At 39.1% G+C, this 15,476-nt stretch overlaps 1 protein-coding gene across 11 annotated transcripts in view; it reads left to right on the top strand.

Moving 5' to 3' along the window:
* Positions 1-15,476, top strand: part of ST6GAL2 (ST6 beta-galactoside alpha-2,6-sialyltransferase 2) — an 86,851-nt gene that overhangs the window by 53,192 nt on the left and 18,183 nt on the right. For 10 of the 11 annotated variants that reach the window (XM_008959529.5, XM_003807428.5, XM_034953593.3 and 7 more), the window contains exons 3-5: positions 1,443-1,540; positions 2,919-3,020; positions 5,340-5,514. In XM_008959529.5, coding sequence (XP_008957777.2) covers positions 1,443-1,540; positions 2,919-3,020; positions 5,340-5,514 — 375 coding nt within the window. Of the gene's footprint in view, positions 1-1,442; positions 1,541-2,918; positions 3,021-5,339; positions 5,515-9,046; positions 11,885-15,476 lie in introns of those variants that run through there. The other variant, XM_034953595.3, reaches the window with a different exon arrangement.

Genomic DNA, 15,476 nt, shown 5'->3' with positions numbered 1-15,476 from the left:
ATTTACTAAAACAAGTGGCAGGTCAGATTTGGCCAGAAGGTCATAGTTTGCCAACTCCTGCAAAATTTCCCCTAAAAGAACATTGCAGGGTTTTGATGACACAGCAACCTACGCTTTACGCATTCACGTGTTCCAGAAGTGAATTAATTTTGGTGCTAAAGCTGGAATTTGAATTTTTTTAAGTTTAGGGTTTGTCAGTGAAGGCACCTTTTTAAACATTGCTTTAGTGGGGGCATGCATGGTGAGTTTCTGCTATTTGGGGAGCAAGAAGACAACTCCAAAGGAGCAGATAGCAGGAACTCAGGGAAGAAGGCAGCTGCCTTAGGCACTTGTGCGGGCTCGGGGACTATAAATGCAGCTCCCCTTGGGCATGACAGAAATACCTCTTTTCACCTCTCCCTCACAGACAGGCACTGTCCTTGCTCCAGGCCGAGCTTGGAATCTGCATGAGATATTTAAAGCTAAAGATGGCCCTTAGAAAATTGCTTTCTTCCTCATTGACTCTGGCTTCAGGCTGGTTTCTAGGAATTTCAAGATGCCTGTATGTTTATAGGCTGCCTTCTGTAAAGGGAACATATCCCCTAGTCCCAATGCTAAATCAGGTGAACCCACTTTCCTGTGCGTCCCACTCTTCACCTCCTTGTCAGCCTCCAGGATAGGGGTACCTTGTTTTCATCCAGGACCTTCCAGCCCAGCATTCAGAGAACTTGGGCAAGTCGGGCTGTCAAGTTGAATGAAGTGAGATGTAGATTTACGTTGCATTCATAGTTCAAGTTTGGTGAAGCATGGTGTGTGGTTATAGAACATAAGAGCCCTGGCAGCTGGTGGCATTGGTGGTCTCTCCATCTCACCCATCCTCAGGGGCTATGGTGGTCTAGCAGGCTCTTGCTGCTAACGCAGAATGCTCTTAAGGTTGCTCCCACACAGGTCTTCTTGCCATCGGCGGCAGTATGTAAGGCTGCGTCCAAGTCAGGGCTGACTTTCTTTTTTCAACATGACATGCAGAATCTCTGCTTAAGGGCTGGCTTTCTTTTTAAGCATACACCAGCCCCAAAAAGCAGCCCTTGCTTTCTAGTGTCTTTATCTGCTCCAGTACTGTCTCCCTCAAGATGTATTGGAAGCTTTGGGAGAATGGCTGCATCAAGCATGTCACTTGTAAGAATGTTGAAAAGGTAGCAAGTATCTAAATATCACTTAGATCATACAGTCTCGCCCATAATTGAACAGATTTTATATCTGTATATATCCATATTGATGTTTCCTCCAGCCAAGATCTCATTCTCAGTGAAGAGTAAATTCTCTGAAAATCATGTGGGGATATCTTAACTTTATTGGTGATGTATAATTAGCTTCAGGTATTGAAAGATTTGCTTTAACATTTTTTCCTAGACTATGTGATTCTACAGAGAACAAAAGTAAGCTTGTCACTTATGTGCCCTTAGATTCTCATGATGCAGTTTTGAGATTTAACTCTGCTCCTACACGTGGTTATGAGAAAGATGTTGGGAATAAAACCACCGTACGCATCATTAATTCGCAGGTAAGACAGATGGAGTGCTTTCATGGATGTATGTTTCTTAGGTTTAACTGGATGAGTGAAGAGAAATGAGTTTAACCGGATGAGTGAAGAGAAGTTACCTGGTTAATTATGACCGTGGTACTTGTTTATTTCTATCAATCTTATAATTAATAGAAATTAATGAAGAAAACTGCAGAGAAATGGGAATTTAGACATGACATGAATAGGAGGAAATGAATAAAATTAAAAGGAAAAATCAGTAGAAATAGAAATATATATTTATAATCATAGACTTAGCATGTTGCATTTTGTGAACTGACAAAAGTTAAATTTAGAAGAAATGGCAGTAAAGAAAGCAGAGGATAAAGGGGAGAAAAGCAAAGTATAAAATCTGAGTTCATAGGAGATCTTTGCAACTTTAGTCTGCCATTTGGAAATTTGAAAAAATGAAAAGGAATTGTTTAATTGGAAAGGAAAATACCTCGTTTCTTCACGTTCTTAATGAGAATGCCTTGCAAATTTATAGCAAAATTATCCTCAGAACAAACCACAACAATTTCTGGAGTTTCAAAATATGTAGAAAAAAGTGAGGTGATGAGTGATTTATGGTGAGTTGCTTACAGAACAAAAGATTAGCTTTCTGCACAGTTCACTGCACCAGGCAGCCTGCCACAAGGTAAGAAACAATTACCATATTTCCTTAATTCAGAGATGTCATTTGACTGTAAAATCTGCCATTCATTTAATAACAACTTTTTACAAAGGAGGAGGTAAATGCCACCAAATTAGAATACATATCATTTGTAACATACATTCTAACTGAGAAACTTTAACATGTGAAGGAAAAAAGTACATCGTAATAATGGTTAAAAAAAAAAAGTATCTTAAAACTGAGGGAAAATAATACGTTGTTTTTTCCTGAAATAATAATTTTAAAAAGATGATTGGCAGCTGAGATTGAAGAACTCATTTAGAACTAGGTAGGGCCACAGAGGGAAGGCTGCGGCTGGCACCCTGGAGGCTCCTTCTGAACTCACTTCATCCACACCTGCAACTCTGTCTCCAAATTACATGTGAAGGCAATTGTAGAAGAGGTTGTGCGGCTTGAATTAGCTAGGGAGTTGCATCGTTCAGGATCTGGATTCAATACCACTGGACATGAGTACATTGCTGGTGAAAATGTCAGAACTTGTGCTTTTTTTAAAAAAAAGTAATTTCCTCAAACGTTCTTTAAGTGCTTCTGCATGCAATGCCTGCCTCTCTCCCTCCCCCAGAAGAAAATACAACGTCTGAGCCACCTTTTTCTTGCCCCAGTTCTTTTTAATTTTCACCTCTTTTTAAAATGCAATTTTTAACAACCAAACCCTGGCTTTGAAATGGTTTTTCTGTGTGTTTGCAGATTCTGACCAACCCCAGCCATCACTTCGTTGACAGTTCACTGTATAAAGACGTCATTTTGGTGGCCTGGGACCCTGCCCCATATTCCGCAAATCTTAACCTGGTAAGTGTTTCCCTGGATTCGCCCACCCCAACGGTCAGACAATGGCTTTGACTAATTAATCATAAGAGCAAGGCAAGGATTAAGCTTTGACAGACAATGAAAGTACCCATCAATATCAATTTAATGCATGTCTGTGAACACCACGTTGATACCCAGTTACAGTAGCACACTTGTGAGCATTAGTCATCTAATGCCAAAGTGCTTTTGTGCAGAATCGGTGGGCAGGGCAGCCGGGTGGGGCAAATGTAGAATATCTAAATATTCAGAAATTTCTAGTTACACTAAAGGGTTGACTGATTAAACTCAGAATTGTTTCATTGTGATAGGGCTACATTACCTTTCAAGTCGTTGGAAGACCTTTTGAAATAAATTGAAAGTGATGCACGAAAATCTCAACTTTGTGAATCCACAGCTCATTTTTATTTAAATGGGGCCTGTTCCAGGCTCTTCTTGAGTGTGTTCCTCTGGCCTCTGCTTCTGAATCTGTTGAATTTTATGCAATAGGGCTGAAACAAATTTATTACTAGCCATAAAAACACAAACAGGTTATATTTGGGACATTCTGGTAAATCATTGCCTGTCTAAACAAGCAGCCAGCTACTTTTGATGAAATCTTTCATGAAAAGCCAGCATGCTTGTTTTTCAGTGAGGGCTGGAAAAGATGGATAGTATTTAGCCTAGTAAGAGATGCTGTCAGTTCTGTAAATGAGTGTCTTTGACTTGTTTAGTCAAGACCAGAGAGGATGCAACCTTCTTAAGATGAGTGTCAGGGAAAGATCTTTGCTTCTGCGAGAGGTAACCTCCCAAGATAGAAGCGGCTCCTGGAGAAGGAGCATTTTGGTCACTGTTGACCTAGAGACTGAGGCTGGACATTTACCTCATATGATTACTTACAATTCTTGACCAGGAGTGCAAGTCAAAATCACCTGGAGAGTATTTTTCAAAATCTGTCAGAGGCCCATCTCCAGAAATGGAGGATATATATAGCCTCAATGTATATTTTTTGAGAGGGCTCTTTGATTCTCATATGTACCCTCCACTGAGAATCAAGCATCAGATGGGTGTTTGAACCTTTCAACTTCCTTTCCAGCCTGAGGTTCCCTGGTTTTAAGCTCTCACAGCTCTCTTGCTATTTGTGAACAGACTTGAGAGTTTCTAGCTATTGGACCTTATTTCTTCCTCTGTTAGAAGCAGCTCAGCCCAGGGCACAGAGCTGGCCACCCAGCAGTGCTAAAATCCCAGTGACAAGGCCGCTTTCTGTAAGGCCTTTGCTGCCATGTGAGGCCCCAAGAGGAGGGAGGGTAAAGGAGCGACTCTCCCTCTGGCCCCACATTCCTCTTGCTCCCTTGCCAGTGCCACATGGTTTGGGGCTTCATTTATGAAAGATACTCTGGTCCAGTCATTCTCAAAGCTTTTAAAGCGACAGTGCCATTTCACTAGTGGAATATTTCCTGTGATCTTAATATATACCCATTATATACCCCGATGTCTGTTTAAAGGGAGTTTGATGAGCTAAGCTTCTCCCTACCCTCTCCAAATCCATGTCATGGTTACAGCTGAGATGCTTCTGAAAACTTCCTTTTTAGAAAACATCTTTATTGATTTTTCATACAATAACATACATGGTGTAAGCAAATATAAATGTACATTTTGATGAATGATAAATTTATACACTCATGTATCTACCACCGCAATGAAAAACTGGAATATTTCCATCACCCTAGAAAGTTCCTTTGTTAATCAATCCTAGTTAATCTTCCCAGCCCCAACTCAGGCCCAAGCAGCAACGATACAATTTCTGTCACTGTAGATGAAATTTGGAAAACTCGTATTTGAAATACACTGATCCAGTCCCCAGGGGTCAACAAACTATACCCATGGGCGAAATCTAGTCACCACCTGTTTTAATAAATAGTGTTTTATTAGAACACAGCACGCCCATTCAGTATTTATTGTCCATGACTGCTTCCGTGCTACGATGGTACCGTTGAGTAGAGACGACTGACTCTATGGCCTGCAAAGCCCAAGGTGTTGATTATCTGGCCCTTTGTGGAAGAAGTATGCTGATCCGTGATCTAGTCCATTTTCCTCATTTACTTAAGCACAAAGCATTATATCTGCTAGGGCGAGCGCCCTGGTCTGTCTTTGTTCTTGTCCCCTCATCCCAATGAGGAAGTGTCTGTAGATGTCATGAGTCATGACCTTTCCCCATCCTCTAGCCCCAGCCTGGCCCCTCTGCCTCAAATCAATGAGCCATGCCCTGTCTCCTTTCACAGTTTAGTTCTTTCTACTTGACTGCATTGAATTTTTTTTCCTTAGTGGTACAAAAAACCGGATTACAACCTGTTCACTCCATATATTCAGCATCGTCAGAGAAACCCAAATCAGCCATTTTACATTCTTCATCCTAAATTTATATGGCAGCTCTGGGATATTATCCAGGAGAACACTAAAGAGAAGATTCAACCAAACCCACCATCTTCTGGTTTCATTGGTAGGTGTTATGTTAAAAATTGGAATGATTGGGGGGCAGACAGGATGAGATCTAATATTTAACAAATATACAGTTGTGTTATACAGGTTGAGAATACCTTATCTGAAATGCCTGGAACCAGAAGTGTTTCTGATTTTGGATTTTTTTTTTCAGATTTCAGAATATTTGCAGATATTTAACTGATTGAGCATCTCTAATCCAAAAATCCAAAATGCTTCAATGAGCCTTTGCTTTGAGTGCCATGTAGGCACACAAAAAGTTTTGGATTTTGGAGCATTTAAACTTTTGGTTATTCAGATTAGGCATGTTCCACCTGTATGGTAAGAGCCATTAACAGGTGGCTTTGGAGGGAAGGTAGGTTAACTAAGGAAAAAAGAAACACTCGTGTAACAGACTACTCTGAAATTCCAAAGTGTAAAAGCAAGAACCGTTTTATTTTTCTCATGGTTTTATGGGTCAGGACAGGCCTGGCTGGGCAGTTCTTTCTGTTCTATATGGCATCCATGGGGGTTATCTGGTGTATTCAGCTGCTTTGTGGGATTACTTCACACCCACATCCATCCAGTCCCTTTGCAGGGATGGCTAAAGGCCCAGCTCAGCTGGGACAGTTGACCATGTGCCTTCCCATAGTCTCTCTTGCATGGTGGTCTCAAAGTAATTAGACTTCTTAAATGGCAGCTTATGGATCCTAGGGAGAATGTTTGAAAACACAGAAAATCAAGAATTTGAATTCTTCTCTGCCACTGCCAGTTTCTTAAGGCCAACACCTAGTGACTGGTACAGCATCACATGTGCAATTCTATTGGCCAGAGTCACTGCAGGGCTCACTTGATTCCAGGGGACAAAACATAGACCCCCGCCTCTTGAGGGAAGTGAGGGAGGCATGTCCAGGAATGTGCAGCATCGTGAATCCACCATCCATGCCTGTTCACATAGCTTATGCCATGCTTGGTTGTGGAGCTGAATCTGTGACCACAGGATAGTGTGTTGTGTTTCAAGATTATGAGTAGGTGCGGGCTTTGATGAGACTAGTTCCAGTACCTCATTTAGCTCTCTTAACCGAAGAGTACGCCATCTTTCATCTACAGATGGGTTTTATATAACAAGAGCATCACACTGGGCCTACATTGTTTTCCAGTCTAGCTTTGATCCTCAGAGTTTTTGGGTTTTACCCCATTTCTTTATCTGTGTTTTAGCTAATCACCCCATTGTTTCTTTGATATTACCCGAGTAGGGTAATATTAACGAATATCCTAGACCCTTTTGGCAATATTAAAACCTATACAAGAACCAAAGGGTATTGGTTTTGTCTTTAAAGAACTGTAATGTTCTCTTCCCCAATTTTAATAAATTTACACCTCTTTTCCTTTCTTGGGCTGCACAGTAGTTCCCCATGAATAAAGGAAAGATTTGTGGAGATAACACTGGTTTGGTTATGAATTCAGGACACACAGGTATCCTGAATTGAAGCTTGCAGATTTTAGAGTGGGTTTTGGTATTGTAATAATGTGAAATATTTTACATATAATTTAAAAACAAAATATACAATATGACTGCATATTATTTTCCTTAAGCTCAGCTTTTTTTCTCCCTTTTAAACTCATGCCTTTGACACTCTTTGTTTCCAAATCACTCTTTTGAAATCCTAAGTTCTTTATCTTTTGTGTGGTTTCATAGGATCTTGTTGATTTAGGAAAGAAAGTATAATCTAGTTTGTCAGCAAAGGATAAACAGGATAGAATAATGCCTAGACAGCATAATAGGATGTGACAGAAGTTTAATAAAGTCTTTTTCATATTGTCACCCTCTCATGAATTCATGTGGCTAATATTTGATTAGAGCAAAAGTTTTAAAGCACAGTTAGAGGGGCCTGTCAGATACACTTATTATCAACATGGGGTTTAAAAAATTCAAGTTAGATAGTCATAACTGAAAAAAAGTACTTTCCTATGTTGTTTTTGTTAAAAGATTTCATGCCATATATAGCCAGCTTCCTTTTAAAGCTATTTACTGAGAATTTAAAGTTTCAGAAGCTGAAGATTATCTTTAAGCCTTCTTTGACATGAAGAAGGGGCTGCAGTTTGATGCAAGAAGTTGAGGTTGTGCAGGGTGGGTTGAGTTTGAATTCCCCTCTGCTGCTTCCTAGCTTTCTGACCTTGGGCAAGTTAGTTAATCCTCTGACCCTGAATATCCACAGATGAGAAATGGAAATACTAATAATCATTATTATTTTCTAACACTGTACTGACCAATATGGCTACTTATGTTTCAATTATGTCAAACTAAATAAGAGGAAACCTTTTGTTTCTCAAACTCACTAGCCCAATCTCAAATTCTGAGTCACCGTGTGCTCCTGATGGCTGCCATATTGGACAGTGCAGAGAGAGAACAATTCCATTGTCCCAGAAAGTTATGTAGACAGCACTGTTACGTTTTGCTAGTCACAAAAGAAAGAAAAACAGCAAGTTGATAAGAAATCCCTCAGTTCCCACTGGGCAGGCTGTGCTCTGTGGGTAAGGGTTGGGGGTGGGCGAGGATAGAAGAGGCAACAGAAGATGTGGTCTGGTGTTGTTAAATTTATTTGTGGCCCTTGTGCCTTGTCATGGTGAAGCATGTGAGAACCCTCACCAAGGATGGGCAGTGGAGACAGCTTGGATGAGTTCTGCTCAGAAAAACTCCAGCACCTTCTGATGACTCACAAGACTGCAGTAGTCTTTGCCCCTCTTCTTTGATCTTGATCATAAATAGGCTGAGAGCCAGAATCTGTTTTATAATTTATCCAACATCCTTAAATAGCAGTAAAATGATGTCACCCACATCTCAATCTGTCTGCTGTAAGAATTTTAAAAATCAATGACTGGTTTTTTTTCTGCTATCAAAAAGTGTTTTCCAAATGCCCCCTTCATGCTCTGAGGTCATGTTGAGAAGGTTTTGACTTGTTGTCTCAGCACCTCATTGTTTCCAAGTGCTCTAACCTCTAACGTCAGCTCCTGAATGAAAGAACTCATCGAAGAGCTGTTAGAAGGGATTAGATCATTTCAGTTTGCACAGTCCCATCTTCAGCCCTGGGTACACCAGTCAGCAGGACGGTCACCATCGCAAAAGATCACCCTGGCAGTGTCCCTGGCCTCCGGTTGTTCTGATCCACAAAGGGCTGCACTGGAGGTGAAGCAGTGTGCCCCATTTCCTATACTGATATGCTCATTAGATACATGTATATACACATAGCTGCACACATGGTTGGCTTCATAGTGCTTTTGTTTTCCAATATTTTTGGCTGAAACCTTTACTGATATGTTCATCCTTATAGTCTCCCATGCAATTACTTATATTTCTAAACCCTCTGACATAGTTTGGATATTTGTCCCCACCTAGATCTCATGTTGAATTGTAATTCCCAATTCACCTGGGCCTGGTGGGAGGTGTTTGGATCATGGGGACAGATCCTTCATGGCTTGGGGCTATCTTCATGATAGTGAGTTCTTGTGAGATTTGGTTGTTTTCTGATTTTTTTTTTTTTTTTTTTTTTGAGACGGAGTCTCGCTGTGTCACCCAGGCTGGAGTGCAGTGGCACGATCTCAGCTCACTGCAACCTCTGCCTCCCAGGTTCAAGCAATTCTCCTGCCTCAGCCTCCCAAGTAGCTGGGACTACAGATTTGGTTATTTGAGAGCATGTGGCACCACCTCCCGCCCACTCTGTCTCTTGCCCCTGCTTTCAACATGTGAAGTGCCAACTCTGACTTTGCCTTCCACCATGAGTAAAAGCTTCCTGAGGCCTCCTCAGAAGCAGATGCCAGTGCTGTGCTTCCTGTACAGCTTGCAGAACTATGAGCCAATTAAATCTCTTTCCTTTATAATTTACGCAGTCTCAGGTATTTTATTATAGCAGTGCAAGAACAGACTAACACATCCACTGCATACATTTAACAGGCTAACACAACCACTGCATACATTTTCTTTAAACACGCTTAGGAATCTGCATGTTTGAAATAGAGAGACTCTAAAAGTTGACTCTTTTGAACACGAAAGACATTTCTTTGTATGGAGATTATCCAGCGGCAGTTAGATTCCCAGGGAGAAGTTACTGAGCCCCTTAAATGTAGTGCTATTAGTGCAATTCAAGGCCTTGTTACTGGGGCCTGAATCCTTCATATAGGCGAAAGGTGGTGAACAAGGAAGGTAAGGGTCACTGTCAAGTGGATATTAATTGCCCACTTACTGTGTGCCAGACACAGGACTGGACCCCAGAAACCTGGTGGTGAAGAAACCAGACAAGGGTCCTGCCCACCCAAAATTTGCAGGACAGACATAAATAAAATCATTATAAAGTATGATAAGTCCAACGAAGGAAAAGAAAAGGATGCATCAAGGAATGGTCGGTGTCTGTTTTGCTCATCATTGTATTTCTGCTGTTAGCCTGGTACATAGCAGATACAAATAATAATTACTTGGTGAATGAATGAATGTTTTAGCTCAATGTTTTTCAAAATTTAGCATGTGTCAGACTCACACAAAAGGTTTGTTTGCTAGTAAACCATTGCTGCAAAGCAAAAGTTAGATACTAAAAAGATTAATAAGCATTTATTCTCTCACACAATTTCCATGGGTCAGTAATCTGGGAGAAGATTGGTTGGATGATTCTGGCTCATAGTGTCTCATAAGGTTACAATGAAACTGTCTGGATTCAGGCTGGATAATGTGTTCCCAAGATCACTCACTTGCATAGCTGAACACAAGAGGCCTCAGTTCCTTACTGCATGAACCTCTCTCCATAGCACTGCTTGGGCATCCTCACAACATGGCAGCTGGCTTCCAGAGAACAGGGGATCTGAGAAAGAGCAAGGAGGAAGGCCCAATGTTTTTATGATGTCATAAGCTAACACATCTGCTACATTATCTTTGTTATACACAAGTCAGCACCATTGTTATGGGAGGAAACTATACAAAGGCATGAATAGCAGGCACGAATCATTATGGAGTCAGTTTGGAGGGTGGCTGTCACAGTTTTGTAAACCAGATTACCGGGCCCACCCCTAGTGTTTTTGAGTTGCCGGAGGTTGTGAGAATTTGCATTTGGAACAAGTTCTCAAGTGATACTGACACTGTTGGTCCCGGGGCCACGCTTTGAGAACCATTCTTTCAGCTTTTTGGAATCTTAAGAACTTTAGAAGTCTAGTCCACAGGCTCCGTACTGATGGAGGTACCAGCAAGGTGATATGCATTTGGCTCAGTAGGAGGACACAGGAATCTTGAATAACTACTAATCATGTACTTATTGCAATCTTTAATCCCAAGTGGGATAATTATTTTTATTTGTATTTAGTTAAAACAATGTAATGTATTACTAAAAATATAACATTTTTATATATTTTCATCTTTTGAAATTCCATAACATTAAATCCTATATTCCAGCAGTATCGATGTTTCTGTTTGTTTGTTTGTTTGTTTGTTTTGAGACGGACTCTCGCTCTGTCATCCAGGCTGGAGTGCAGTGGAGCCTTCTCGGCTCACTGCAACCTCTGCCTCCTGGGTTCAAGCAATTCTCCTGCCTCAGTCCCCCAAGTGGCTGGGACTACAGGCGCGTGCCACCGTGCCCAGCTAATTTTTTGTATTCTTAGTAGAGACGGGGTTTCACCATGTTAGCCAGGATGGTCTCGATCTCCTGACCTCGTGATCCGCCTACCTTGGCCTCCCAAAGTGCTGGGATTACAGGCATGAGTCACCTTGCCTGGCCTATTCCAGCATTATTGGATGTTTTAACTACAAATACAATTATTCTTTTTGTTTCTTTGGAAGACATAACTATAAAATTTACTTGCTTTACTAATGAACTCAGTTTTTGTCCTTAAAACTTCTTGTGAAATGACATACATTACAATGTGAACTGTAAATCCTTTTCTTAAAAGTGCATTTGTGTTTGTTCCTATCAAGTGGGGACCCAGATTCTTGAATATACTGATTAGTGGGGTATAAGTTTGCAAAAAGCAAGCAAAGTTCCAACTGTCATTGATTGCAGGAAGGCATTCTCTCACTAACATTTGGGCAGATGCAATTTGGTGTGGTCGACTTGAATGTTTCTCCCTGTAAAATTTATATGTTGAAATTCTAACCCTCAAGGTGATGATATTAGGAGGTGGGACCATTGGGAGGTGATTAGGTCACGAAGGTGGAGCTGCCCTCATGGACAGGATTAGTGCCCTTATAAAAGAGACCCCAGACAGCTCATTTGCCTCTTCTTCCACTGTGTGAAGACACAGCAGAAAGATGGCCATCAATGAACCAGTAAGTGGGTCCTCACGAGACATTGAATCTGCTGCATATTGTTCTGGGAATTTCAGGCCCCTAAAACTATGAGAAATAAATTCTTGTCATTTATAAGCCACCCAGTTTATTGCATTTTGGAACAGCAGCCCAAATGGAATAAGACATTCAGCCAACACCTCCCTCTCAAAAAGCATAACATACTTTTTGCACTTTCATTAGCAACCCCTAGCCCAGTACCAGTAGTCTCTTTGATGGCTCATACATCATGTGTTCTTGCCTTATTGGATTAGGAAATCTCTGTGTGTGTGTGTGTGTGTGTGTGTGTGCCGCGCTCACACACACATGTGTGTTTTCTGCTGGGAAAAGGAAAGCAATAAATGTTAAAGGGAAAAGGAGTATAGAAACAACTTCTGTTCAGTGCACCAGTCTGAATGTTTCTTGGTTAGTAGGCCTGGAGATATTGTGACATCAGAATTGTCATGATCTAGTACCCCATAGGCACGGCTGAGCTTTTTCTTTGGTGCTGTAAGATCTGTGCATTATTTCCTATGGAGAAGAAAATCAGATTTCCTAGTGAAATCAGATTTGGACAGAAATACTTAGTTTGCAACCAAATAAATTCTTCCTGTTTTATCTGAAAATAACAGGGCTTCCTTTTCCACTTCAAGAGAAAGAACAATAAGTTTCAAAATGTGAAGAACACATTGACCTAGCATTGAAGAAAGCAAACTCTAAGAACCTCTTCACCAAAAGTCATTTTATTGTTGGAAAAACACCTGATTTCAGAAGTTTGCAACTTACGTACATAGAAAATTTATCAAAGATAACAATGATTCTGTTTTCCTTACAATAAATGAATTCTAAAACATGCAAACAATTACATTATTGACATAATATAAATACATTTTAATATGAAATTAAACTATGCTTTCATTACAAGCTTACTTCAATATTAATAAGATTCTTATTAATGGAGAAACTGCATGGCAAAAATGGCAAAAACCACAATTACTTTTGTACCAACCTAGTATAGTTTGAAGTCAGGTCATGTGATTTCCCTAGTTTTGTTCTTTTCACTCAAGATAGTTTTGGCTACTCTGGGTCATTCTATTGAATGGGTCTTTTGTGATTACATATAAATTTTAAGTTTTTTTTATGTTTCTGTGAAGAATGTCATTGGTATTTTGATAGGGATTGTATTTAATCTGTGGATTGCTTTGAGTAGTATGGACATTTGAACAGTATTGATTCTTCCAATCCATGAACATGGAATATATTTCCATATTTTTGTGGCCTCTTCAACTTCTTTCATGGATGTTTTATAATTTTCATTATAGAGATCTTTCACTTCTATGGTTAATTCCCATGTATTTTATTTGTAGTTACTGTAAATGGGATTACCTTCTTGATTTCTTTTTCAGATTGTTCATTGTTGGCATATAGAAATGCTACTGATTTTTGTATGTTGATTTTGTATCCTGCAACTTTACTGAATGTTTATCAGTTCTAATAGTTTTTTGGTGGAGTCTTTAGGTTTTTTCAAATGTAAGATCATGTTGTCTGCAAACAAGGATCATTTGACTGCTTCCATTCGAATTTAGATGCCCTTTACTTCTTTCTCTTCTCTGATTGCTCTAGCTAGGACTTTCAGTGCTATGTTGAATAACACTGATGAAAGTGGGCATCCTTGCCATATTCCAGATCTTAGAGGAAAAGTTTTCAATTTTTCTCCATTCAGTATGAAACTAGCTATGGGTCTGTCATATATGGCTTTTATTGTGTTGAATTATGTTCCTTTTATTCCCACTATTTTGAAGGTTTTTATCATGAAATGATGTTGAATTTTATCAAATGCTTTTTCAGCATCGGTTGAAATGACTATATGTTTTTTGTCCTTCATTTTGTTAATGTATCACATTGATTGATTTGCATATGTTGAACCATCGTTGCATCCCAGGGATAAATCCCACTTGGTTGTGATGAATGGTTTTTTAATGTGTCATTGAATTCAATTTACTAGTATTTTATTGAGGATTTTTTAAAATCAATATTCATCAAAGATATTGGCCCGTAGTTTTCTTTTTTGATGTGTCTTTGTCTGGTTTTGGTATCAGGACGGCTTGTAGAATGAGGTTGGAAGTATTCCCTCCTCCTTTATTTTTCAGAATGGTTTGAGTAAGATTGGTATTAGTTCTTCTTTAAATGTTTGGTAAAATTCAGCAGTAAAGCCGTTGAATCCTGGACTTTTCTTTGCTGGGAAACTTTATTACAGTTTTGATCTCATTAATTGTTACTGGTCTGTTCAGGTTTTGGATTTCTTTATAACTCAATCTTACTAGATTGTATGTGTCTAGGAATGTATTAATTTTTTCTAGGTTTTCCAATTTATTATATACTATTAATATATATACAATTTAATATATACTATTATAGTCGCTCATAGTAGCCTCTAATGACCCTTTGGATTTTTGTGACATCAGTTGTATTATGTCTCCTTTTTCATCTCTAACTTTATTTATCTGGGTCTTCTTTCTTTTTATCTTTATCTGGCTAAATATTTTTCAATTTTGTTTATCTTTTCAAAAAGCCAACTTTATGTTCCATTGACCTTTCTATCATTTTCTTCATTTCAATTTCATTTATTTTGCTTGATCTCTATTGTTTCTTCTACTAATTTTGGTTTTGGTTTGCTCTTGCTTTTCTGCTTTTTAAAGATACATCATTTGGTTGTTTACTTGAAGTTGTTCTACTTTTTTATGTAGATGCTTATAGCTATAAACTTTCCTCTTGGTACTACTTTTGCTTTATCTCATAGGTTTTGGTATGTTGTGTTTTCATTATCATTTGTTTCAAGGAACTTTTAAATTTTTTTTCTAAATTTTTTCACTGGACCACTGGTCATTCAGGAACATACCATTTTATTTTCACGTGTTTATATAGTTTCCAAAATTCGTCTTTTTAATTCCAAAATTCCTCTTGTTAATTCTAGTTTTATTCCATGGTGGTCAGAGAAGACACTTGATACAATTTCAGTTTTTTCAAATTTTTTAAGACTTGTTTTGTGGCCTAACATATGGTCTATCCTTGAGAATGATCCAGGTGCTGAGGAAAAGAATGTCTATTCTGCAGCCATTGGATGAAATGTTTTGTAAATAATTATAGGTCCATTTGGTCTGTGATACAGATTAAGTCTAATGTTTCTTTGTTGATTTTCTGTCTGTATGACCTGTCCAATGCTGAAAGTGGGGTGTTAAAGTCTCCAGCCTTTATTATTTTGGGGTCTAGCTCTCTCTTTAGCTCTAGTAATATTTGCTTTATGGATCTGAGTTCTCCAGTGTTGGGTCCAAAATATATTTACAATTGCTATATCTTCTTGCTAAATTGACCCCTTTATCATTATATAATGACCTACTTTGTCTTTTTTTTATAGGTTTTTGGCTGGAAGTCTATTTTATCTGATACAAGTGTAGCTACCCCTGCTTTTAGTTGGGAGGTGGGTTCCATTAGCATGGAATGTCTTTTTCTATCTCCTTATTTTCAGTCTATGTGTCTCTTTATTGGTGAAGTGTGTTTCTTGTAGGCAATAGATCATTGGGTCTTGTTTTGTTATCCATTCAGCCACTCTGTGTCTTTTGACTGGAGAGTTTAGTCCATTTACATTCAGTGTTACTATTGATAAGTAAGGACTTACTCCTGCC

Source organism: Pan paniscus, chromosome 12, assembly GCF_029289425.2.
Source record: "Pan paniscus chromosome 12, NHGRI_mPanPan1-v2.0_pri, whole genome shotgun sequence".
Classification (NCBI taxonomy): Eukaryota; Metazoa; Chordata; class Mammalia; order Primates; family Hominidae; genus Pan; species Pan paniscus.
This window is presented reverse-complemented; position numbering and strand designations above follow the sequence as displayed.